Consider the following 26,810-nt stretch of genomic DNA (forward strand, 5'->3'; position numbering starts at 1 on the left):
TCCCGGCGCCCGCCCAGGGCGGCATGCGGGCACGGCGGGCGCTGCCCCGCGCCCGCCCCGGCACCTGCGGCGGCCGCCGCTCCGCGCCCTAACACCGGAAGCGCTGCGGCGGCGCGGAAGGGGGGCGCGACAGGGCCGCTGCCCGCTCCTGCCTGCGCGCGCACAGCCGGCCTGGCCCTGCCCGCCGCCGCGCGGCTGAGCCTCCGCTCGCCTTCCCCTTCCCTTCGACCCTCGCATCTTCTCCTCAGCCTCCTTCTTTCCTCCTCCTCCTGCCGGGCCGGGGCGGGGCGTGGCGCTGCGCGGGGCCCCTTCGTGCCGTGCGGGGCGTCCCGGGGGCCGGGGCGGAGCGGGCAGCCGCGCGGGTGCGGGGGTGCGGAAGGTGCTCCCCGGGTTCCTTGCCTGTTCCCTGCGGGGGGTCGGCCCCGGTGCTGGAGCGCCGAGCTGAGCCGTGGGGTCGGGGCATTTGTTTTGTAAATGTGTACGTGTGGCTCATGTTCCGTGAGGGGGGTCTAGAGAGTTGCGCTTGCTGTAGCGTTAGTTGCGGGGGGCTTTAAGGGCTGGTTGTAGTCCATCTGTGTTTCGTGAGGTTGGTTGTGGTTTGTTTTTTGGGTTTTTTTTTGGTTTGTATAAGCAGTTTTGAGGCTTTGAAGAGCTGCACTGCTGCTGCCGAACTGTAGTTCCTCCAAGGTTGCCATTGTTTGCGTTCTGGGAGGGCGGCCGGTGTCCTCGCAGGGAAGGCGGCAGGTTGCGTTTGGAGGAGGGCTCTGGGGCCGGTTCCGTGTGCTTGTGACTTCTTTTCCAGGATAGGTTTAGCTCTCCTCCGCGGCGTCTCTGATGCCAGAACAAGGCCCCAGAATGAACGGTTTCTCTCTGGGCGAGCTGTGCTGGCTGTTCTGCTGCCCCGCCGTGCCCCAGCCGCATCGCTGCCAAGCTGGCCTTCCTGCCCCCGGAGCCCACCTACACCGTGCTGCAGCCCGAGCAGCAGCAGGAGGCCGGGGCGGCGGCCGGGGCGGGCACCCCCACGGGCTCGGGCACCTGCAGTCTGCACCTGAGCGAGCGGGCGGACTGGCAGTATTCCCAGCGGGAACTGGATGCCGTGGAAGTGTTCTTCTCCCGCACGGCCCGGGATAACAGGCTGGGCTGCATGTTCGTGCGCTGTGCCCCCACCGGCCGGTACACACTGCTCTTCTCGCACGGCAATGCTGTGGACCTGGGCCAGATGTGCAGCTTCTACATCGGCCTTGGCTCCCGCATCAACTGCAACGTCTTCTCCTATGACTACTCCGGCTACGGGGTGAGCACTGGCAAGCCCTCCGAGAAAAACCTGTATGCAGACATTGATGCAGCCTGGCAGGCCCTCAGGACAAGGTAAATGGATGTTGGGGACAAGGTATTTCTGTATCTCCCTTTAATCCTAGTAAGTCTAGTGTCTGCACAGTTAACCTGCTGAGAGGAGGGGAAGGGTTTGTAGGTGGTCTGAGTTACTTCGATGGCCTCACCGCATGTTCCATCCTCACCACAGCTACAATGTGATTTGCTGGATGGCTTCATTTGCTAAAATGATGGACAAACCTTCATCCTTGGATGTTTTCTAGATTTAGGGAATTATTCATCTCTATTATGTGTTAGCCATTGCTTCACCATGGAAGATCTCTATCTTGAGTAGGACATATTGCACTGGTTGCAGTTTGAGCTTGCAGGCTGCCCAAACCCTTTTGTTCAAGACTTGCCCACCACTGTCCAAGGTTAGAGGTAACCCAGGTGAGCCAAAGCTCTGACTGAATTTGGCCGTAGCCTGGGCTAGTGCTTACCAAGAAACTGCTGGTGTTCTGCAATGTGTTTGGTGTTTCAGGTGCAACACAGATGTCTTTCTCTTTTGGCAACCAAACAGCTGTTATCCAATGGGTAGGGTAGCTGGGTGGAAGGAAGAAGTGTTGACAGTTGGAAGTGGAGCTGGGGATTCTGCCAGGAGATGCCAAAGTATGTGGCGTCCAGAGGGATAGAGCAGCAGTGAGAAGGCCCTGACAAGGCAGCCTGGCCAGTGGAAACAGTGAGCCCTTGGCTTCTAGAAAATCCTGAGTAGAGCTGCTGCCTCTGGCTCTGAGCTACAACTGATTGCCCTCTCTGGGCCTCCTGCTTCTTCTGTCCACAGAAACCATGAGCTCCTTTTGCTGTTGCATAAGTGGTTCTTAAAGTATGACCTCGCAGAACATGTCCTGAGAGAGAGAGCTTTAAAAAGCTTAAATTGTTGCAGTAGGCCAAGAGAAAAGAACGATGAACTTTTTCAGTGCTTGGCTCTGGCGTTGCGTGGATGAACTTGGCTTGCGTGAAATGCGTATTTAATGTCTATCTTAGGGATACGTGCCAGCTTCAGAAATAGTGACAGGAGTTGTTACTAATTTAGATAATTGGCTTTGCAAGAATCCGGGGATTGGTTAGTCGTGGAGTCCAGGCACCTTTTGACATTGCTCTGCCCAAGTCAGGCTAAGAGCAGGGGGGAGAAAGGTGTAGGGGGAAGTTACCCTTTTATAGCATATGTTCCGTCTGTTTGGTGAGCAAACCAGATTCTGGGCTCATTTTCCAGGACTTTCAAATTTATTTTTTTTCCTTGAGTATAAGTAATATGGTTTTATGTAAAGAAGTAATTTTGATATGCTGTATGCAGACGAAGTTATTAAATGCCACTGCTACACATATGGATGATATAAATAAGGTTTAAGGGAGGAAAAGTACTGTGTCTAAGTCAAACCTGGTTAGTGTTTGTCCTTCAGTTGCTGTGCTTTCTCTCTGTTTCACTTGATTTTTAGTTGATGATATTTTTTTATTTAAACCTTCTACACCTCTGAAAAAGTGCTTTCACATCTGCCTGGAAGTATTTCTTCTGTGCTGATAGGCATTTAGTGTGTGTTTAAATTCTACGTAGATCCAGAAACAAGGAGTTCCTTCCCTGGAGTCCTTCAAGAAGCTTCACCCAGTAGGTGATGCCAACACATGCACAGCTTGTTAGGAGAGGATCTGGCCTCCACGAAAGCATGACTGGACAAGTTTATAGTTTTATATTAGTGTCGTTTCTGTGGTTTATACAAGGTCTAGGCTCTGCTTTCCTCCTGAAATTGAGGGGTTGAAATTTGCCAATTTTACTTGGTGATGTTTGTTAATCCCACGTTTTAGTGCTGCCTTGAGAGTACTGTTAGAGTAGTTGTGTTATCACTGGTTAGATTTTTAGGAGTCGAAAAGCCATTGGAATTGGCTGCCCAGGGAAATGGTGGCATCACCACCCCTGGAAGTGTTCAAAAGGCGTGTGGATGTGGCACTTGAGGATATGGTTTAGTGCTGAACATGGTGGTGCTGGGTTAATGGTTGGATTCGATGATCTTGGTGGTCTTTTCCAACCTTAACAATTGTATGATTACAGTATTTTAGGTGCCCAGTAAAGAAATTGGTTACTGTAAAATGTAAGTTTAAATAGGAAGTTAATTGATTCTCTTAACAGATGACTGTCTTCGTAACAGGTATGAGCTGAAACCTTAGTCTTTCTGCTGACAAATTCTCAAAGGAGTAGTGTGAACCTTATAGGACTGATTATTTCTTAGTCCTTTTAATAAGTCCAAGTGGCTCACAATTAAGTGAAATGTTCTGCAGTAAAAATACAAGTCTACCTGTTGAGGTAAAATGTCATGTTATACCATTCCTGCAGCAGCAGTTTGTTGGTAGCTCCAGGAGTTTGTGTGTGCTTTCATTCTTAATGCAAATTCCTAACGTTTGGCCTCTAGTCATATGGTAGTGAACTGTAATGTGAAGTTAAAAGTGAAGTCTTAAAATAGAGGTTCACTGTGCCATCAAAAGCATTTAGTCATCTGTGCTAAGTTCCGTGGGAAGCTGTTGCTCTTCTGAATCCACCAGACGTTCCACCTGGCAGCAGAAAGGAATCATTAAAATGTTGGAAGTCTGAGACTGTTTTTTTTTTTCCTTTTAAATTGTGCCTCTGAAGTACCACTGATACTTAGCAACTATTAATTTATCAGTGTATTTTGAAAGTTGCCTCAAGTAAGGTGGCAATTAACCCTACACTTGGAGAAGGCAGATTGCTGTCAAATTTTAGAAATGATGGTGAGCTGACTGGGGTTTGCCAACATGGCTGCACATTTTGACTGTATTTTTTCAAGGTGTTGAAATGAGGATCTTTCTATCACATACACATTTAGGAATTAAACCTTATGTAATGAATGACTTTAAAACTATCTTGTAAACAGTGGATGAAAAAATAAAATCATCAAGTTTTTTTGTTCAGTTTCAGTTATCAACCTGTCTTTGCAAAATCAGTCTCAACTGTTCTCTATTTTTTCAGTCTTTGTAAAGGAAACTTATTTGCCTTAATTTAACAGAATTTAGTATCCCTCTTTATGAATAAAGTATACTCTCAAATGATAATTTTACTAATTATTCATTCTGAATGTGAACTGCCAACCCAGTAGAGATGTTGACATACAATTTTATTCCCTTTAAATGAGGTTTTATAGATTTTTTCTTCAGAGTTCATAACTGTACCATTGGTTATTCTTGTTCTGATATCAAGTATTAATCAGTAATTAATTTGGGCTTTTATATATATTTTTTTTCCACTTGATTAACAAATTTCCATCTGGTATCTCAGTGTTACTCAAAAAGAGTTTTCTGTCTTATTGCTACAGATGACATTTTTTTTTGAAGTGTTTTATTTTAGGCAGGTTGGTTTATTTCTGTTCTGTTTGTTTCAAAACCAGAACCAGAATGAGGAGAAGGTTTATTGGACTCTGTCTTCTCTCATGTTCCATGTGGTTTTAAGTTCCTGCTTTTTATTCAGATGTGACTCTTATCCTGATATCTGGTTGTGTTAGTATAACATCTGCACAGAATGCCTTGATTGTCCTCGTCCTCCCCCCTTTCCTGAATACCACATGGGAAGGTTGAACTTTCTAACACTTTTACATTAAGACAATGTACAGTCCTTAAAAACAGGATACACACGTAGGGTTTGGGCACAGTGCTTAAGCACAAAACCAGTACTGCTTTGTTGACTGCATACTATTTATATTCAAATCAATTTGTATGTTCCCTAAAAATTTGGAGAAGATTGGTGAAATCTTTTAAAATCCCAGTCAAATGAAAGAAGGCACTGCTGCCCCACTCCCCGTACTTCTGGAGTAAAGTATCAGAGGAGAACCTGTTAGTCCATCTTTTGTATCCTGAAAGGAGGGGAAGAAAATGTAATTAATAAATAGCTTAGAAGAGCAGTTTTTGTTGCATTTAACAAAATACAGCTTAACGTGTTTTTCATGGTGCACCATACAAACTAGTATTTTTTTTAAGCTTTTGATAAGTGATGGATGTTATAGTAACGTTTGAATCCTTCCTTCTCAAAACGTGCACATTTGAATTTGTCTTTCAGTCCATAGGAGAGCATTGGTTTGCTTCCATTTTTCCTTATCCTTCTTGGTAAATACGGCATGAATTGTGAAATGGTTGGGAAAATCCAAGGGCTTTTGATCATTGGGTAGCAGATAGATTAGAAAGCTTAAATAGTTTTTTTTTTAAAACTATTTTCCCAAATTTAATGTTATAAATAATCCACACCAAGCCTTTTGTTATAGAGAGATTTTATTATTTGTGTTGCAGATTATCAGCAGATTATTGCCGTTTCCTTTGCAGGAGTTGGTGGAGAAGTCTTATTGTATTCATTTGAGTAAAATCAGGAAATACACTTAATTGGATTAGACTAGAGTAATAACTAATCTTCTGAGGTTGTGTCAGTTTAGTTTGTCTCCATGCTGATGTGATGAAGTGGTTACAGTTTTCCAGGTGAATAATGGCTTCAGTGGTTTTTTTTTTTTACCTTGATGAATCAAAATAGTTAATTTCTAGTTTAATTTTCTTTGCTACAGAATCTTCTTTCGCTAGCACTGTATTTCTGTGCATGATCTAATCTGAGTTCTTTGGATTGAATACTTAAAGGTTTTGATAAAAGGTTACCAACTAAATTCCTGACATGACCAAAGGCAGTGCTTGGCGGAGTCACGACAAATAGTCCTGGAGTAATAGGGTTTCCTTTGCTCATGGACCATCATCTGGTACATTTTTCTGTCACTGACTTTAATAGGATATTTCCCACCACTGGTAATGTTGTTACAGTGTTTCCAAAGGATTGTTCAAAGATGCTGTTCTCTAAAACTTAACTTATTCTACCTGCTATGGTCAAAATTTAAAGAAAAACTGCACATAACTTTATTCAAAAATAGAAGCACACAGAATCCTCTCCTCTTGTCTATGCAATGAGCACAGATTAATTCAGATGATGAGTGTCCCAGGGACAAATACCAACAACTGTTTAAAACAGGTGCTCTGATGTTCAAAGTTATTCAAAATGTTTACTGAGCTTTGGTGTTATGTTAGCTCTTCACTGAAGTAAAAGTAGTTTTGTTAAATATTTCCCTATTTCTGTCAGGACTGCAAGATCAAAGCTTGTTTAAAAAGAAAAAAAAAAGGAAATTTTTCACTATCAAGAACATTTTGCAACTGGTATTATTTGGGAAGAAAAATGAGCTGCCAAGGAGCCTTTGGCTAACAGTACATCTTATCCTGAGTGTAGATAGTCCTGAAATTCAACTGCCTGAACTGGAGATGTTGGTTTACCCTGATGTACATGGGTTGTAGGACCTGGTTCTCAACACAGTCAGAGCATTGAACATAAGGATTTCTAGAGGAACATGTTGTTAAGTCCTGCATGCTGAAGTAACTGAAGGTTTCTGTCTGCTTTTTAGCACTAAATTGCATGAAGTGCACGAGAAGGCTTGCCTTTCTCACTGGGTGGAGAAGCGTCACCTTTTGAGACTGAGCTGATGGTTGCTGTGCTGTGGCTGTTTGAGCTGTGCATGTTGCTGGTAGCTGTTAGATTTGTTCAGATTGGTCTTGACAGAGTGTGAACTGGACTGTGTAAACTTCAGTGGCTTTGCTCTGAAGCCTGGATCGGTCTCCAGTCCATCGCAACCTCAAAACCAAAAAATCCCTCCAAAATTCAACCTTTACCCTACATTACTCTGCTACCTTGGAGCGTTTCTAAGTGCTGGGCTAAACTTACACTAGTTCATTACTTGTGAGCATAAGTAAAAAGAACAAAAAGAACCCTGCTATCCAGGGTTGTCGATACCTGTGGGTATAGATAGATGGAGACCATTTCAAGCTATGAAAGTGGGTTACCTGCCAGCAACTGCCTTTGTGGGGAAAACTGACACTTATTCAACAAATGAATATTTCTGTTTCCTTATTGAGTGAAGAAAACGGGTTCTCTTCAGTTTTCTGGGGATTTTTTTGGTCCTGTGATGTTTCCTCATGTGGAGATAGACTTGTAGAAGGGATAGTGCCAAGCAGTTAGCTGTTTGGAGTCCAACTGGAACATAGGTCTGAATTTCCTATTTCCTTTTAATATGATGTTCCTGGTGGAGAGGCCAATGTGATGATAGTAACTTTTAAACTGTGTCTCAAAACTGCTTTTAAGCAAAATACTGAGAAATTAGTTCTGCAGTTGCATTCTCTGTTGGCTATAAGGCCAACAGTCTCAAAATTATGCAGCACTAGTAAAGGAAATGAGCAAATAACATAGCCTTTTTTTTTCTTAAAGCTAATAATAAATAGAATGAATAACTAACACTCCTTTCTGCCCTCCCTCACAAATATAAATCAATTACAAGGCTGCATTGGAAGCAGTTGAAATGAGTCATAAAATAAGGTACAAAGTGTTGTACCTAACATGCTTGTGCACATACAGGCTTGCTTTTGTCAACTAGCCCCTGAAAAGGTCAGAAATGCTTCCCTGTTGATTAGGAGACAGCTTCAGTTGCCTCTGAACTTGAGAGAAATTGCAGGCACTTACCTCTGGGCAGGAGGAGGGGTTCCTTGTGTTTTCTGGAATCTGGGAAAAGCGCATCTTTTTACAGTTTTTGAATGCTAGTGGCTCTTCAATGTCTGAAGTTAATTAAGAGTTCTTTTTTGTGTAACTCTACAAAATTGGGTTTGTATGGGCTAAAATCCAAACCAAACCAAGCCACAGGCAAACTTCTTGTATCTCTAGGAGTCAGTTTGTGGTGGATAATTGAGGTTGCTGGAGACAAATACTGGTGAATTGAATAAGCAGTGACCCATTTGCTGCTGCTTCATCTTGACTGCCCTGCCTTCCAGTTTTTAGGTGAATGACTTATATTGGTCTTGCACAGTCAGCTGACATCTGATGATGAAGCTGAATTTCATTCCTGACTCCAACTGAGTGTTTTGTTAGCGTTGTTTTTTTCAGTGTGTCAGGTTTTGGGACCAATGGGAAGTGTGTGATTGTAAACGCAGGAAACACTGTATGAACACAGAGGAATAAAGATGCTTTTAATTGAAGGCTAAGAATGTAGAATGGGATGGATGGATGATGCATAGTGTCAGCTTAAGGTCTGAGGAACATCTTTGCATTCTTTATTCCAAAGGCTAATTTGAGAAAAATGGGTTATTGTTGCTTGCACACTAAGCTCTGCTGCCCACAAGCAATCACAGAGAAGTGCAGGCGTAGGTCAGTTGTACAATGACAGCACTATATTGGCATTATCTGTATACATCTCTTTATATTTTTTTTAACCACTCTGTTAACTTTACAGAACAAAGCTTCTCCTGTTGGCATAAAACACTGTGGTTGGATTTTCTGACTATGAGACCAGATAATACAAAGGCACAAAATTGGGCTAAACAGCAGGATCTGGCTCAGTGCCCGTCCACCTTCCCACCCTTGGTTTCATGTCTCCTGATGCGCACATGCATGTCTTTGGGAAAATCCCTACAATCATTAAATAAATCTGGAACCTCTCGACTTTCAAAAAGGGGAATTCCATGCGGGTTCACAAATGAAAAGTGATGTTGATGTGGAAGATGAGGTTTTAAGTTACTACACTTGCCTCAAAGTCTAGAGGGAAAAATTTAAATTAGAGGTAATCTCAAAGTATTGCCTCTGGTTTTTATTTTGTATTGCAAATTTGTTAGAAAAACTTAATGTATGCTTTCCTGACAGTAATATTATTTATTGGTACAGTCTCTTGAAACTCTTTCTAGGTGAAAATGTCATTTTTAACTGTTGATTTGGAATTGATTGTTGGATTAGACAGTTCAGACTATGCTTTTAGGAAAATTTGTGTTGCCATGCCTGATTAAAAAATTCTGCTTACATATAGAAATATTACTTTGAGAACTTTGACTCACAGGAGCCTTATTTATCAGCCAAGGCATGCAGCCGAAATGAGCTGCATAGCTCAGTGTCTGGCAAACAACCCTTCTCAAGGCATGCAGTGCCAGCTAGTAGCTCAAAGATATTCTTTCTTTATTATCATTATTACTGTTTTTCAGGATACTGTCACATATCTTAAGATCCCAGTACGTTTGACTGGTGAAATGTAACTTTTTGTCATGACATGGCCATTTCTTTTTGTGTGCAGCAAATGAACAACTGGAATAATGGATAATGGGATCCAAACAGTCTGAAAGTTCTGAGACCAACTTGCAACACATTTCTCAGGAAAGCATCCTTTAAATAGTATGGCTTGAAATGTTTGTCTTTTAATAAGGTTGTTTAGAATGGGTTTTGCTCAGATTATGGGATCTTTCCTAACTTTCCTCCTCTCTGTGAACTTCTAGTTAGCTTTGCTTTGGCTCTCCTCATAGAACTAGAAAAATGGTGTTCTGTATCAGCAAAGAAGTGAAACCAGCTGTATGTTTTTTTTCCAGTGTGCAGATAAACTGAGATAAGATTCAGATTATTTTATCATTATTCCATGAATCTTAATTGCTCTTTATAATAAATTAAACAAGACACATTGTCTTAACTATTACACTACACAATAAATTGCAAGCCTCAATAACATACAAAATAAAAGATAAACCAACAGTAATAATGAGTGGACTTCTGCTGAGCATTTTGCATCCAAAATGTTGTATGGAACCATCTATACTTTAAGGGAAATCCTGAGAAGTGAACTTGCTGCCTTAAGCATTGGACCAGTTTGTTTGTGCAGAACTTAATCCTTGTCTCAGCTCTGTATAGTCTTCCCCAACATCTGATGAATTTATTTGAGATGCTGACTGTATGACAAGCTGGGGAAAGTGGCATCTTTCAAGGAAATGGTCTTGTTTTTGAAGCATATTCTCCAGGGCAAATTTACAAAGGTCTTCTCCAACATGCTATTTGTTCTTTATATTAATTTCTCACAAAAACCTGTGTATGTTTAAGTGTCTTTTTAGTGCCTTTTTTTAATGAAGTAGTTAATTTTGTGTAATATTAATTTTGGAGGTGTTGCCTGGATAGTTTTTACCTTGAGGTAGCAGATCAAGAACCAGTCAATCTCCTCCTTCCCCAAAAACTGAAATGTACCTCAGCTTGCACATTACACATTTTCTAAATAGTATTTTTTTATTGCTCCCTACTGCAAAAAGCTTGTCTTTTCCTGGTAAAGCATGGGGTTTAATGTGTGTTAATATTATGGAAAATGTTAGTGTTTCAGTTTGAGTATGAGCATCTTATCAAGTTTAACAAACTGTACAAGTACCAGAGTGGTAGGAAGAGGTGGGGTAGTGTTTCAACTCTTTTTGTGCATTCTGGTTTATGCACATGTAACCTTTGCCTCAGACTGGTTAATAAGTACACCAGGAGTTAGCATGCATTGCAGGCAGCACTTTCTGATGCAAGAAAAGCACCCTCTCGGGAGTCAGTTTGGTCGTTTAAGGTATTAAGTGGGGTTTCAACCTTAAGCCTGACCAATATCCCTGAAAGGTTTTGAGTTTTGCTGTATCTCTGCCACGTTCTCTGATAAACCCTCTGCCCTCTCCCCTGAACTTGTGCTAATTATTCATGTAATTTGATGTTCACTTCTAAAGCCCACTGTGCATAAACCCAGTACAATTAGTCCTTTATCCTGTCTTTGAAATTTGTACTAAAAATCAATCTGATAATGCAGAAACAACTGTCTGTAAAGGAATACAGGCACAAAGTTGTCTTTTAGAAAAAGAAGTGGTTCTGATTTGTATCTGCATTAACCAAGAATGAAGATGACAGAATCTACTTGAATATAATTTGGATCTGAATTATTGGTAGATCTGGAATGATATGACAATCTTGAAAGATAAGGTTGTCATAATTCCTCCATGTTCCTGCAGTTTTGTAGAGAGGGTTGTAAAGTCTCCTTGATTTATTGAGTTCTTTTCTACCCTGAGATTAAGGAAGTTGGTGCCAAGTATCCCACCCTTCCAAATTGGATGTCCTTCTGTCAAAGCTCATCTAAGACTTGTAGATCATTTTGTGTAGAGCATTGAACACACAGTATTGATAAAAATAAGATCTGACACCTTCCAATTATTTCAGGAAATTACTCTTTCCATCCAAAAATCCACTTTAATATTCATAATAAGGAACATAAAACCTAAGGATGTTTCTTACCTGGATGTAGTAGCAGGAGAAACTGCACTAAAAATTATTCTTCTGTTTGGTTGGGCTTTCAAAGCAATTTTCTATTCTTTTTTATTATATTGATTTTTAATTTGAAATAAAGGTACAAATGTTAGTTTAAACTTAGCTTATTTAATTACTGGAATTTTGAGGGGGAGAGGAGGATTTAACAGGCGTAATTTGTCATCTTTTACTCTGTTTTTCTTCCTTCCACTACGGCCAGTACTTCTGGGCATAGCCTTATGTGAACTGTGTTCTTTCCTGCTCTTCACTCTAGAACTGACCAGATTTCCTCTTTAAATACTTTTTAAAAGTCTCTTTAAAAATTTCTATTTTGTCTCTGTCTTGAAAGCTTTATGATATTAGGAGGAAGGGAAACACTACATTCATTTGTAAAATGTAACTATGTGCAGAGATAAATAGGAAAAATGTGTGTTGGGGGAGAAAACAGCAGTAGTTTATAACTAAAAGTGCCCATGTCGTGAAATGGTGAACTGCAGAAAACCTACCTGGCCAAATGCCAATTTGGATAGTAATGTAGACATTAATATACTTCTTTTCCAAGCACTGTGCTGTTATCTGTTATTTCAAAAATAGAAACTCAGACAGTACAAGACTTCCTTATGCTGTGCTGGTTTATTGGGAGGCAGTTAAGTGCCGGTGAGGCATGGACTGGAATTGTTAACATTTTTTCCTGCATAACCAGTTGTTGTGTGGTGATACTGCAATCAAGTAGGGAGCCTGTGTGCTTTACAAGGACTGCATCATAAATAGAGGCAAATAGGGTAGTGATTAACATCAGGAAGCTGCTGTTCATTTTTATTTTTTTAAATTTCTAAGATGCATCCACAGGTCAGTTTCTACCTTTAGCATCAGCTGAAATAATGACCTTAAGTGATTGCATTAACAGTTGTCCTTGATCCACTGCTAGGTACTTCTGCTTCTTGTGGAGTAGCTGTTAATTGTTAAACATCCTTTTTTGGTGGGAAAAAGTTGACTAGCAAGAAATCTTTCACCAAAAAAACTACAAAAGCAATTGGCCCTGTTAACTAGGTATGTTGGCAGAAAACACAGTATGCAAATGTGCTGGTTAACCATTGTTAAAACGTCTTGATTTGCACAATCTGAGCAAAATGTCTTTTACTCTGTAGACACTAGGATGATCCCAGATAAGGCAGCTGGATAAGCTGAATAAGTATATTTGACCTGGTTTCAAGATTGAATTTTCTGATGTGATTTTAGGAAAGTTATGAAAAAGTTAGTACCTTCCTGAATGTACAGAAGTACTGTTCCCTTTTTTTAGAATAACATTTGATGCTTTAAGACAAGTAAAGTTTAGTGATGCTAATTTTTTTGCATGTAATTAAATGCAGATATATGTTTCTGTAGTAAATTACTTTTTTGTGCTGTCTTTTCAGATTCTTAGCACAAGGCAGGTTTTATGTGCACTTCAACCAAACAGAAGTACACAGAAGAAACTTTGGCTCTGCGATAAATTTTATTGTTCACAATTCTAAGTAGTTTTTACTGGGAGGAGGGATTTAGCCCCTAGGTCTGTGATGATAAAGGCTGTGGCTAGGAAATTTGATTTTTAAGCTCTGAACTAGTTATCTGTGGTCTGCTGTTCTAGAACATCTGGTGCTGTTAATCCTGGTGATTGCTATATATTTTTTTAATCATCTTAGGTTTATATTGACTGTTACTGGGGGTTGAACATTGATTGTGCTAAAAGTTCATTAAAGAAAAATGTGCAAGAGGAAATGAAGGGTGAAACAGTGCAGGCCTTAATATTTGCTTGATAAAGTATAGATTTCGTGGACCAACAGGTCTCTAATCCTGGTAGAGTCAAGTCAGCCCATCTTTGAGTGACAGGAATGGAAGAACTTCAGGATGAAAGGAATTGATGAGTCTGATTTAAAAGTCAAGTGCTGGTATAAAAATGGCACAGAGAAAGACAGAACACTGAGGTTTTCTTGTCTCTGGAAAGATGCTGGATGAATCTTTTCTAGTAACAGATTGCTTTCATGAAATGACTGTCTTCCATTTGGCAGTTACCGCTCTTGGTATTTGTTAGAATATTTAATGAATCTGTCTGAAAATGGATAATTGAGAGAGACAGAGGAGACTTATCAGGAGGGTTGTGTTTCTCTGTGAGGCTGCTTTTGCCACTTTTTGAAAGCAGATGCTTAAATGTGTACAGACTCAGTGTAACAAAGCTCAGTTTGTTACAAGTAAAGTAAATTGGTGTGTGTTTTTTCCACTTACCTGGGGATAGGGAGAAAAATAGAGGTTACAGTGTCACTTATCCAAGTAGGATTTCTTCCTGTTTGTGATTCATAAGACGTGTCAGTGCAGAGGAAAGGCCTCTGTTGTTTTGCTTTCTAAATCAAAGTACTGCCTTTCTTCAAGTCTGTAGAAATGGTTAGAGTAACTCAAAGAAACGTGAAGTGTTTCCAGAGAATTGAAGAGTATTATCCAAGTGGGATATATGGTCTCCTGGATAACACAGGCCATTGTACTTCTTTGCTTGGCTTGTGCATGGAGCCCTTCAGTGTTTATAAGATATTGCATTTCTTTAAGAGAAGCTCATTCTTACTTAATAACTCTGTTCTTCTACAGCATTTGAGCATATTAATGTAAGTATAAAAGGAGAAAGAAATCCAAGTGCCAGCTGAGTCATCTTCATACAATGCTGGCTGCTAAAATACTCATTCTGGGGACAGATGGATTCATCTGCTGTTGGTGCCTTTTAGGAACATTAGACCAGTTCATTGGCATCGACCACTTTTGTATCAGGACCTCTCTGCCATTCCTGTCCTCCATCCTGCCTGCCTACCCTCTCATCCCTTTTCTGTCAGAGACTCTCAAATTACTGCCAGAGCTGTACTAATGCTGCTGGATGGGAAGAAATGCTGCATCCAGCTTGTCTGCTCACATACTTGCAAGGCCTTATCCATTCCAGCTTCCGTGTAATCCTCTGGGGCTCTGGTTCTGGTGCTCTGTGGGAGACACTGCATTCAGACTCACAGGGATCTTTGAAGAACAGTGTGAAAATGTCAGCTGTAATAGGATTTTGGGTACAAGCACCTGCTGTTTGTTTAGACGGTTCAACTTTTCCTTTGTTCTCCCCTCTTAGCACTATGGTGATAACACTTGAATATTTTACCAGCTTGTGTTTTAGATAGAGTTGCAACTGTCTGTAAGTGATGTAAGGAAAATGCTACACCAGTGCTGCATATTTCACATTTAATGGCTTGTAAGCTGTATCAAAGAATTGTAGCAAAAAGTAATTTAATGTTGTTAATCTTTGAAAATGTGAAGTTCTTTGTAAAACCTGTAGATTAAATAGCTTTTACTTAGAGACTGAAGCATTAATAAAATGACAATAAACAGATGAAAGAGGATGCAAAAGCAAGGCAAGAATGGGGAAAAAAACCCCAACAACAAAATCAGACAAACCACAAAACAGAAACTTCCCACACAAAAGAAAATGTTAAGTAGTTAGTTAAGTTAAAACAGTGGTGGGACTAGTTACCTGAGTAGTTGAAGGGCCAAGATCTATAGATATCAAACTTTTTGAGTGGTGTGCTTTGAATTTTTTTCATCTAACCTTCCAAATATTCGTCCCAAAAGGATTAATCCCAGTTTTACAAACCATTTAATTCTTCTAGAGAATCTAGACAACTAACTGCCTTCAGCAGAATTTACATATATACTGCTGGTTTAAGATCCTTAGGTCAGGAATACCTTTTTTATTAGTTACAGTGTGTGTGGCTAACCAGCTGTGCAAACCTGCAGGTGTGACATTTTAGGTGAGCTTTGCAGTTTGATTACAGTTTTAGGGTTAGTCCTGTTTCATTGTGTGCTTACACAGTGATAGGTATTTTCAGAAGTTACTGCCTGATATATTGAAAGAAAACTTAACTGGCACCATTTCTTTTCCTCTTGACTATTGTGGTTTGTGCACTTCAGCAGTTATTCCCTGCTTTGTGGCAGCTGAGCTGTACCTGGTGGAAGGGTGGAAGTGTCAGAGGTGGGTGGAGGCAGCAGCTCTGGTCAAAAGCTGCTGCTCTCCTTGGATAAGTAATCCCAGCTCATGAGTCAGAGGCTTATGTCTGGCATAGGTGCAGCTCGTGGCAATTAGTGCCACAGCAGGGTGGCCTTCACCTCCAGTGTGGTGCTGTAGGTGTGTAGGGGTAAGGGGAATACAGCAGAAAGTTGGTGTTTGATGTGAGGAGTCAAGGCAAGAGCAATGCTCGAGACTGAGGTGTCAGAGGTGCTTCAGCAAACAGATGGGAGTACTGAAAGAATAATACAGTGCTTCTAAACAAAAATGCTTTGAGAAGTGTTGGAGAGCAGCACGATTGCTTCCTCCAGGCTTGTAAACCCCCAGTTTCCCAGTGCTGAGCCAGGGCCAGTGAGGAGGGTTATGTGATGGGCTTGGGAGGTGAGCCAAAATGCATTGGCTCACTGGGAATTTTCAGCCTCGGATATAAGGCAAGGCTCTCCAGTTTGGAAGTAGCTGAAATCTAAGAAACAGCAATGAAAGCACAAAACTTGTGGGAATGCATAACCAGCGTTAATATTTACACTCAGGTTTTCTTAATGTCTCCTAGGGAATCAGTTTCTGTGTTAGTTGACATATACTTGTTTTAACTGAAGTCTCTATTAAAACATAATGTGTTTAGGTAGATGTATATCATCAGATCTTTCTTGTTCTTCAGAACGACCATTATTAGAAGTACAGTTCTAGGGAGTGGTTTACTCATTTTCCATCTTTTGAGTGTAGGATGCCCAAAGTGAAAGTGCAGGCTTTTTGCAACAGTAAAAGGATGGTTGCAGTTTTAATGTCAGGTTAAGTGTTCGGGAGGAGCACACTTATCTGTCTTAGCTCTTCTGTGTTATAGAGCATAGGTGCTGTGTGCAGGTGAAGTAAAAGTACCCCTGGAGGATTGAGATGAGATAGAAGCTGGAGGTGAAGATAATGAATTCCTCACTTCAGAAGATACCATAGACTGAGCTTCTCTGTGAAAGTAACTGAATTTTCTCTGCTGTCTCAGCTTATTTGAATGTACCTCAGAGACTGACTATATAGATTTTGTACAGCAGTTACAGTAAAGAGTATATAATAGAATATAGCTGACTGAGTTTTTGTGAATTATTGATGCTTTGGTCATGAAAGATAGTTCTTAGTGACCAGTAAAGGTTTCCTGTCCTCTGTATTCCAGGTTTATTTGCTACAGAGCATCTTAACTGAATGCAAAATACTTCGTTAAAGTGAACTCCAGTGCTCTATTTTTAAAATAACTGGAGTGAAAGATACATTTTATTATGCCATCTACCCGTTGTGTCTTGAGACTAAATGGTGTGAATCAGGATTGCTCAAAGAAAGCACTTTGTAAGAAGCAGGAAACTATGAAGAGTGGAAAGCTTCCGTGCATTCAAAACTATTATCTCATGCCAGTGCTGGCTGCAGAACTCCAGCTGATTTTTAAGGTTGCAAAAGCAAAGAAAGTTGGAGGCAATAGGAATTATACTTGAATATGTATATATATATATATATGTATATATACATAGCTCCAATTTCCACTGCTACTAGGTTCTTGTATTTCAACTTACAGTGGGTTTGGTTTGTATTTGCTGCTGTGATTAGAGAAATAAAATAAATAACCCCCTCTAAATGTTGGGAGTTTAGGAGTTTAGGAAGGTGCTCACTCCCTCTGAGTGCACTGAGTATTTGAGTGTTATTTGCCTTTTGTCATAAAGTAGCAGAATGGTAAAGGTGGGTGTTCAAACGGATGGCTCAGCCACATCACTTTACTGGATGTTTTCCAAGAGTCTTTTTTGCTTGTCATTGACCTTCTTGCTAACTTTGACTTGATATGAAAGAATTAATTATTGTAGAGGAAAAGTCACTCTGTTCTATTACATCATCATGCCCATGGCACAAGTTCCTGCTTAAATTTCAATGCATGTTTAATGAAAACTGTTTCCTCGTTCCCTGCTATCTAGGGAAAAAAACCCAAACAACCAAACAAAAAAAACCCCAACAAACCCTCAGTCAGGCAGAAGCAACTGTTCCAAATCTGTTTGTTGTTTATACATAAAACTGATACTTCATGTGGTAGACAAATGAGCAATCTATCATAAACCAAACACCAAAATGAGTATCCTGGGTTATTGTGGTGGTGAAAAGTTGTGTTATAAATACAGTTGGGTTCTCAGTACAAGAGAAAACAAATGGATTTTACTTTTTAGCTCCTTAAAAACATACCAAAGAGATCTGCAAGCACAGATTGCCGATTTTATGCCCATTCTGCCTTTTGTATCACAACAGTATCAGGTAGCTTGGAAGAGATTTCTTCCAGAACACAAGTTTGCAGAGGTTTTCTTTCCTGGCTGATGGTGTGTGTTATCTGTTAGTTTTTCTAATGCTCTTACGTTTCACTTCACTTTTGACTCCTAGTTCTGAAAAATGCTTGAAAATTTAGAATGGATAGATGCAGTTTGATTGCAGTTGTTAAAAAAAATCTCTGCTGTGAGATCATTAACTATAACTAGTTGTGGTGCTAGAGCCTGGTTTATGAATGACAGAAGAGAGACCAGACTGGATCTGTACCTGCAGGTTGCTGCTCTGGGCTGGTGGTACAGTGGTGGTAAGTTGGCTCAAAAATGTGTGGTGCAAGATAAGCACTTGGAAGTGCTGCTGTGGTGTGGTATGAAGTCCTCCAACAAAATGGGTGCTGAAGAGGGAAAAGGAACTTCCTCATAATGATAAAGCAGGGGGGCAAAAAAGAAGGGAAGTGGATTTACTGTTCAAGAGCACTTGGTTTTCCTCTGAGTCCTGAGCAGTTTTACTTGAGTTAGGGAAGGTGTTTCCCACTTTGACACGTGACATCCTCAGGAGCCTATGTTTGAGGTGGATGAACACAAGGTAGTTTAAGGCTGTATTTGAAAAAGGAGCAGTTTTTTTAGACGGACCAGTATTATTTGGATTTTATATATATATAAAAAAAAAAGACATCCAGCTGTCACCCCAAAGCTACTCAGTGCAGATTAGCATAAATCAGTTAATTTAAAATGTAATCTCATTACAGTTTGTACTAGGGAATGCCGTGAAATATCATTTACATGGTTGTTCAGGGCAAACTTGCAGTGGGTGGCTCCACTGCTCAGCAGTGTGTAGATCACCTGCTTCTGTCATGGTTGCTTGAGCTCACCAGTGATATTCAATAGCCTTGTTAGGACTTGGTTGAACTTTGAGCACAGTTCTCAATATTTGATGACAGATCATTGATAGTCACAAGACAGTAATCAAGAACCAGTTGAAGTGATTCATGCTTTGGTATAATTAAGTTACTGTACTGCAAAGGATCATCCTAAGAAGTGCCTAAAAGTTGCTTCCACTTGATCCTTTTATTTATATGAAGAGATGGTACATCACTGGATTAGTGCTCCAGTCACAAAATCCAGCAAGCCTGTAATAGTGTAATATTTGCTGATAATTTAGAAAATAGCCCTTAAGAGGGCATTTTGAAGAGTCATAGGTTCATTCTGTAACTCTAGCATTAGTTAGCCTATACTGGTTGGCACTGGGGTTTCTCCATAGCATAACCAAATGGCTCTCTGGTGTGGCAGATTCCTTGATTAAATTTCTCTGGCAGCCATTTAAATTATTTTGAGTGTGAACACATTTGTGGAATTGCTTGTCTGCTCCTATGACAGTGTGCTGGGATATATGCCAAAAAAATCTGTCTTTTTTTTTTGCAGCTTCATAAGACAGAATACTGTACAAACCATTTTGGCTCTTACACGTGAAAATGTGAAATCAAAGATAAAGTGTGATGTACCTGAAGTGGAATCTCATAGTACTTGTAGACTTGGACAGGAAGGAGGTAGAGAAGGAGGAAGTCATCTCATAATTTAAAGAGTCAGTGTCAGTAAAACAGTGAGGAATTTTAGACCTGTGTTTGTGTGAATTCAGGGAAACTGGAGAAACTGGCACAGAGACTCTAGCTGTGTGCCAGGGTTTCCTGTGAATCTTGAAATTTGATTTTTCTCATTTGACAGTTGTTGTTATAGTTAACTCCAAAAATCCTTAATCTAATGCCTTCCTCTCAATTTAATGTTGGCATTTAGGCTGCAAATCTACTGTAATTTCTATGGTATTCTGGCTGACATGCTGGAGTGGTACTTGCTGAAGCACAATGCAAAATTCAGTGTTTTGTTCTGATACAGTAAATTTCTTGAAATAATCTTTATTGGCTGAACTGCTAGTGTTGATTTATTTTAACATAAAAGGCTCACAACATAAAGTCATGCTCAAGGTACACAATCTGCATGCGGGACTTTTCCTTAATTGAGGATTTTTGTTTTTCTTTCTATCCCCAAAATTAGATTTTTAGATTGATAGGGGATTAAATTGCCACTTATTTCTGAAAATGTACATGGATATTTTACGGAAGTGTATCATGATGATGGAGAAGAACCTGTTTGTGTTTCTTGAAAAGCAATCTAAATTCCTCTGGATTATTAAATTTGGAGATAATGCATTTTGAAAAGGGGATAAACAGTATGTTGTAACAAATGGTTTTGTATAAACAGACAGAAGCAGACTTGAATAGGTTATGAAGAACTGAGGATGTGTGTTCTAGCAAAGGTACTCTAGAAGTCACTATTTCCTCCAAATGTGACATGATTGGTGTCATTCTTGGTGTGTGCTGTATTTTCTTTGTCTTTGAAATGAATGATTTCATTGGTGTTCTGCTGGAGAGGGGAGTGCCCAGTGTCAAACTCAGTCCCCTTGCAGGAATGCAGGAGCTGGTTACCTCATTTTCCTGGCCTTGTATATTTATGGACTGTGTTGTAAGGGAGAGCTTGACCATCACTCGATGCCTTAGTTTAGTAGCAGTTAAACAGCAGGTCTCCACAGCATTATGGAATGGGTTTTGTGCCATCAAAATGCTCTGCCTGGATAGTTTCTGTGGCTATCTTCAAAACTAATTTGTTGCTGTTGCTATATCCATGCTGCTCTATATGCTTTCCAGTTCAGGTAAGGGATAATGGGACAGCAAGAACCATAAGAATTCAAACTGAAAATATAAGGTGTGGTTAACTTCCCGGATTCAGTAAGCCTGAAAAAAGAACTGGCCTCATTACTGAATATGTATTTGGCACCTTTGAGGATTGGCACAGATGCTGTAGCTTTGACCGTGAGCATTGCAGGGCTTCAGCTGTGTGACATGTCTGCAGTCCCACAGCAGCATTCCACTGGCACTCTCAACTGAGTAAGGAGAGAGTAAAAATAGCAGTGGTAAACTTTCCATCTGTATCGCTCGAAGCTGAAGCCCTGGGGGGGAGGAGGGATTTGGTGTCTTATGCTTATAATTAAAGATGCTTTATGATAATACATAGTTTGTACATAGTGCTGTCAGCCAGAAAACATTAAGTACTGTGCAGTGGCAGTTGATGCCATTATCCATGTCGTGTGAGGAAACTGAGGAGGGACATGGCCCAAACCACAGCCATATGGCCGAGCAGATGAACTACAAGTAATTGTGTCCCATCCTCCTTCGCTTTACTCGCTGTCAGCAATATTCCCAGTCTCCTCTGTCCCACTGACCTGCTGGCGTGACTGAGGTCTCTTATTACTCTGTGCAGGAGTAAGTAAAGAGTCTGGGGTGTGGATTCTTAATAACCAGCTTTGGTGCACATAGTTCATGCTGGCATGGGGAGACCAGAACTGCTGGTAAACCTAATTTGTTTAAATTGAGGCAGTAACATGGAGGGCTGGAAAATAACTACTATGACTGTTAACTGTGGAGTGTGTTGGGGCCTTTCCTAGACCTGGCCTGAAGTTGTAGGTACAGACAGCTGTACTGCTTGTGAAGGTTGCTGGTTTGGTTTTTTTTCTACACACATAAATGTAATCTGTAAGCCACACGACATACTCATGGGTTACTGAGTGGAATAGGCTGGAGAGCTTTGAGCTTTGCCACCTGATAAGTGTTTGTGGGTAAGGGGGAGCAGAAGTGATTGCATCATTTATGTAGCAGTAGCTGCAGTTCTCAGTAATGGAGTTCCCTCTGGGAAAAAAAGCATGCCTATCTTTTCTAATTCTTTTTTTTCCCGTTTTCAAATCGGTGTTTTGCATGTGCCCACGGTAACTGAATTATTTTCCTCTTTGGCTGTACTGAAGGCTGGTTTCCATGTTGCAGTGTTGCCCTGCTTGTTTAGAACTCTCTGATGGGCTCCACAGGAGAAGTGCCCGAGCATATCCAGAAATTTAACTTGACTCTCCCGCTCCGTTGGATGGAGCTCTGTTTCCACAGAGACCAAAGCTTGTGTGCTTCAAGGAAGTTATTTTTAGGAGCTGCTGTTTAGCTGGTGGAAAGACTTTCTTCCTTAATAGGTGGGCAGATTGTAACCGGATTCCTCTTTTTCCAGAGTATCTTTTGCCTTTTTCTGTCATGTTCTTTCCGTTTTTCTCTGTCGCTCAGTTATCCTTTTGTTGCTGCCTTCTCACCCATGTCTGCTCTTCCTCTCTTCTCTTTCACTTTCTGTATCACTGTTCCTGTTGTGCAAGGATCTAATACCACAAGGAAGTTTGCAGAGAGTGAGGGAGGGACCCAGCCTTTGCTTTAAGCATGTTGTATTTTAAAGATAAAATCCCCAGGTCGGTTTGTACCCCAGCTGAGCGGTGCTTGCTGAGTCACCAGCTGGGCAGCATTTGGGAGGACACAGAGGATCATGGAGCCAAGCCATGGCCCTCAGCTCTGAGGACCTTGCACAGGTCAGTTATTCATGGCCCTCATGAGTTGTCCTGTGTCCTTTGGCCTCGCAATAAATAAATTTTACTTGTAGCTGTTTCTGCTGATGTTTGCAGTAAGCTTAGTGTCTCACTTGTTGATTGATGGCCTAATGGTGAAGGGCTTAAAAAGATAGATCTGTTACAGTAACTTGTCTATCTTGGAAAGTTGGCCTGTCCTTAAATAAAACAGTCCCAGAGATTCTTTTAGTTGTCAGTCAGTAGGAATACAAAAATAGAAAAGACATTTATGTAATGGTAGGCTAAGAGTGCACTAACTCAGTATCCTAATCCCTTTTGTGATTATTTCATTTGTCAAAGTTGTCACATTGACTTTCTATGGAGTTGGATACTGAATAGTTGTAGCATTTATTTAATGATGAAGGGCTACTTTAAGTTTAGAGATCTCTGGGTTTTTTAATGACTCTGTAGACTGTATCTGACTTTAACTGGCATACTAAGAAACTGAGATTTTTCAAACAAAATAACATCAAAAGGAGCGAATCCAAAGCAGATGAATGTTGAAGAAAATTGCTATACTTAGGCAATTGTATGTGTTGAATTCTCTTGCCACCCAATGCTGTCCTGTTACCCTGTGATTCCCATTCAAACATCTGTTTCCGTATTCTGCTTGTAGTGTAAACCTTTTAGAAAGGGAACTTCATGCTTGTCACGGCACTGGAGTTCAGGATGGTATTGCAAAACCTACCAGCATTAATATATCATTCCATCTCCACTGAAGTGCCATGCAGAAGATCTTGTTTCAGTCCTGTTTTCTTGTATTCCCTGATGTGGATGCATTTCTACCTGTCTTTAATACGATGTAACAGCTGGTCCATCAGCAGATTGGATGCCTGTGCTGCCTTCAGAGCTGCATGCCTGCAGCCCTCCCCACCCAGAACAGGGAACGAAGCCTGTGAGGACAAGACTTCGCTCCAAGATCTGATAACTGAGTCAACTGTGCTCCTCTGTGTGCTGGACTATATCTGACACTAAGGGAGGGGAAATAAATCTGCTAGGAGAGCTTCACAAGATCTCTTTAAGAACATCAGGCCGTGTCTGTGGTGATAGACCACCAGTGTGAGCTGCTGCTTGGTTACCAAGAGGATAAAATTTTACTCCAGGGAGATATTTTTATACAGTTGCTTATTCATATTATGGTAGATGCCAAAAGCACCCTTATGCTCAGCAGTATAGAAATACTAAGAAAAATTCAGTTTCACAGAGGCTACAATCCAGTCTAGTTATACTTCATCATAAAATGAGGCAATCTTGACAGCCTGTAATTGCATGATTAGTACTGGATTATTCTTCTATTGTAATTGTAATTTTAATTATTAATTGGTTATTCTTCCATTGTAATTTTTCTCTTCTGCACATACCAAATCAACCATTTCATACTTGAAAGCTGAGTACTCTCCAGGCCTGACCATACACCTTGCAAGCAGCTTTGCAAGGAAATCGAAACCTTCCAGAGACACAGGGGGTATGGCCTAAACTGTAGGGTTTGATTTTCATTGTCAGTGACAGCAGGACTGTCAATAGTGTAGACAGGCAAAAAGACATGTTCTGCACAAATTTATTTTCTACTAGAAATGCATTCTCTTCTGCACTTGATTATTCTTTATACAGCTTGCAGTAGGAAGTGGAGTTACAGATAAAAATCTTCTGGGTAAATATTTTATAATTGAATAACAGCTTTGATTTGCAGCTTTTCTAACAAGTTCTGGTGGCCAAATGCTCTTCACTTCTTCCTATCCACTGTCACCTCCTCCTGTGCCCCTTCCAAATTCCTGTCTATTTTGCATACTTCAAGTGAAAACTTAGTCTCATCCTCAAGTTTTTTTGCAGTATGAAATAGCACACAGGCTAGGACAGTATTACAGACTAAACAGGAATATCAGGGAGCCATCCAAGACTCCCTGTGAACCCTGAATTTTATGGAGTGATGTATCTTTATAGTTACAAAATAAACTTGACACATTTTAAACTGGAAAAGAAAAATGAGGAATAACTTATACTAATCAGAAATTGGAAAAATTAACAGACCTGTCTTTGCTGTCCTCAGCTACACTAACAAGGCAGTTTTGACTTTTTGTTCCAACTGCATGGAAGGAAAGGTGGGCAGAGGAGTAACTATTGTGTTTAATGGTTGAAAAGGTCTTTAGCACCTCGGACATCCAACTGAAATTCCTGAGAGTGACTCTGGATAGGGGGAAGGTCTGATGTGCTGTGCTGTGGAGTGAAAAACAAGAGCTGTTGATAAAGAAGGTGAAGATTAAGGGACAAATTGACATTCCTTCTTTGAGGACAGTTCTCTTTAACCTTTGTAATATTTTGATTATTTACTTTAATGGACTGGTTTAAAATTTAGATGTATAAGTTCTTGTCTCCTAGAAACAGATTTTAAAGAGCTACAGAGGAAAGGGGGGATGCTCCTAATTTTAGTTTCTTTGGTTTGGTTTTTGCTTCTGTGATGTGAAATGTGTTGTGTTTTGGCTTTTTTTTTTTTTTTTTTCAAAGGGATCTTTCTTTTCTCCACAGGTATGGTGTTAGTCCTGAGAACATCATCCTGTATGGTCAGAGTATTGGTACTGTCCCTACAGTAGACCTGGCATCTCGGTACGAGTGTGCAGCAGTAATCCTTCATTCTCCCTTGATGTCTGGATTACGGGTGGCTTTTCCTGACACTAGGAAAACCTATTGCTTTGATGCTTTTCCAAGGTATGTATAAATGCTGCAAAGATGGTTGTTCTGTACTCAGCATGCTCTTTAGGTGTTTAAAAGGGACTGGTATGCAAATAGATACCAAGACTTGTATTTGTTGCTCCCTGCTGGGGATTGTGTAAGATCTCGATGTTTGTGACCAAAGCAAAGTAAGTCGCTGTCCCTGTTTTGGAAGATTCTGAGATTGTTTTAAGAAGCTCTTGAATATTTTACATACAGAAAACTATATACAACTGGTTTTAGGATAAAACAGTTGCTTTTATAGCGTGGTGCTTCATTGGAAAAGCAATTGCAGCAGACCTAAATTAGAGTATCCAAATATTTGAGAATAGTAGAGGTCCTGAGAACAGCAGATATTCCAGGAATCTTTAAGAACTCAGTTTAAATTATGGGAGAATATGAGAGGGGAATCCAGTCTCTCTGTAGCAGGGCATATAGACCTGGGGGCGAGGAGGGGAGGCACAGATAAAAACCTTGGTGGTCCATGGAAGGGAGAAGACAAAACAGACACTGAAGTCTTGTGCAATACTTGGCTTTGCTTCAGGTCATGCTTGCAATAAGTCTAGTAAGGGATATTTATAGCATTTCTTATGTTTGTTTTATTTTGGTTACAACAGATCAAAATTGGAAGGTGGAGGAGGCCGTAGGTACAAATCTCTAGCCAGAAGAGCTGGAGGGAATGGTGACCAAGTCATAGTGGCTCTCACAGTGTCCATGTCCAGTCCCCATGTTTAGAATTCTTCCAAACAGGTTATTAATTAAGTAATTAAATTGTTGGAGGTGCAGACAGAATTTGAAGGACTTATACTCCAACTCATTCATCATCCTCAAACCTGAAATCCAATATTTACAAATGCTTCTGCGGGAGCAGGAAAAAACAAAGCCTTAAAAATAGCTCTGATTACAGAAGTAACAGTGATTAGCTGTTACCAGCCAAATCAAATAACAGTTTTAAAAAGAAAAAGTGGAAGGGGAAACAGTGACAACAGATGTACTGTAGCACTTGAGTATTTTGTTCTTGCCCTACTGAGCTTTTCATTGCCGTCAGTCTGACTTCCCTGGTACTGGGAGCAGTGAAAATAAACAGCAGTGCACTTTATGAATGTGTGCAGCTCAACTGTCTGTCTTCACGGTGGGAAGCAAAATAGTTCTGTGTGCACCTACAGTGAATTGCTATTATGTGCATTTTATGTTGGGACTCTGTGAGAGTTTGGTCTCTGTAGATTTTTCTAGCTGCAGAGTCGTGTGGCTGAGAATACTAAGTAAGGCTAATGTGCAGTTTAAATACTGCTTTATGAGTCGCTGAGTTGGCAATGGGACACCTTCCAATTTTCTGCAAAATACAAATATTATCTGGCTTAATGGTCTGTGAATATATGTGAAAAAAAATAGTTTCATTATCTGAATACTGAAGTGAAAGGGGTTTCCTACAATTGAGAACTTAGTATCTAGCCATGAAAATTATGCATAAATATCTCTGTAGCTGTATGTAGCTGATACATCTGTCACATTGTGGGACTTCGGGATAGACCTTTTCCATGGGCTTAAAACTTCAGTTTATATAGCATGTTGAATATAAAATATTTGCAATTTACATTTAGCTATGATATTAATTTGGGGATGAAAATTATGGGGAAAACTAAAATCTGCATTATTCTGAGGCCTCTCTTATGTTTTCCTGTATGCAGCATAGTTGCACACAACTCAAGTTCCAGACAGGAAAAGTGAAATAGGCTACATTTTAAATAGCACCTTAAATTACTTGAATCCTGCTTT

The 26,810-nt window shown here is 40.4% G+C and overlaps 1 protein-coding gene across 1 annotated transcript in view; it reads left to right on the top strand.

Moving 5' to 3' along the window:
- The first annotated feature begins 377 nt into the window (after nt 1-377).
- ABHD17C (abhydrolase domain containing 17C) overlaps nt 378-26,810 on the top strand; it is a 28,842-nt gene continuing 2,409 nt past the window's right edge. Inside the window, 3 exon segments of the mRNA XM_008925396.3 lie at nt 378-900; nt 902-1,368; nt 24,852-25,031. Of these exon segments, the coding sequence (XP_008923644.3) occupies nt 835-900; nt 902-1,368; nt 24,852-25,031 (713 nt within the window). The 5' untranslated portion in view covers nt 378-834.

Source organism: Manacus vitellinus, unplaced genomic scaffold (genome assembly GCF_001715985.3).
Source record: "Manacus vitellinus isolate BGI_N305 unplaced genomic scaffold, ASM171598v3 scaffold_16_pilon, whole genome shotgun sequence".
NCBI lineage: Eukaryota > Metazoa > Chordata > Aves > Passeriformes > Pipridae > Manacus > Manacus vitellinus.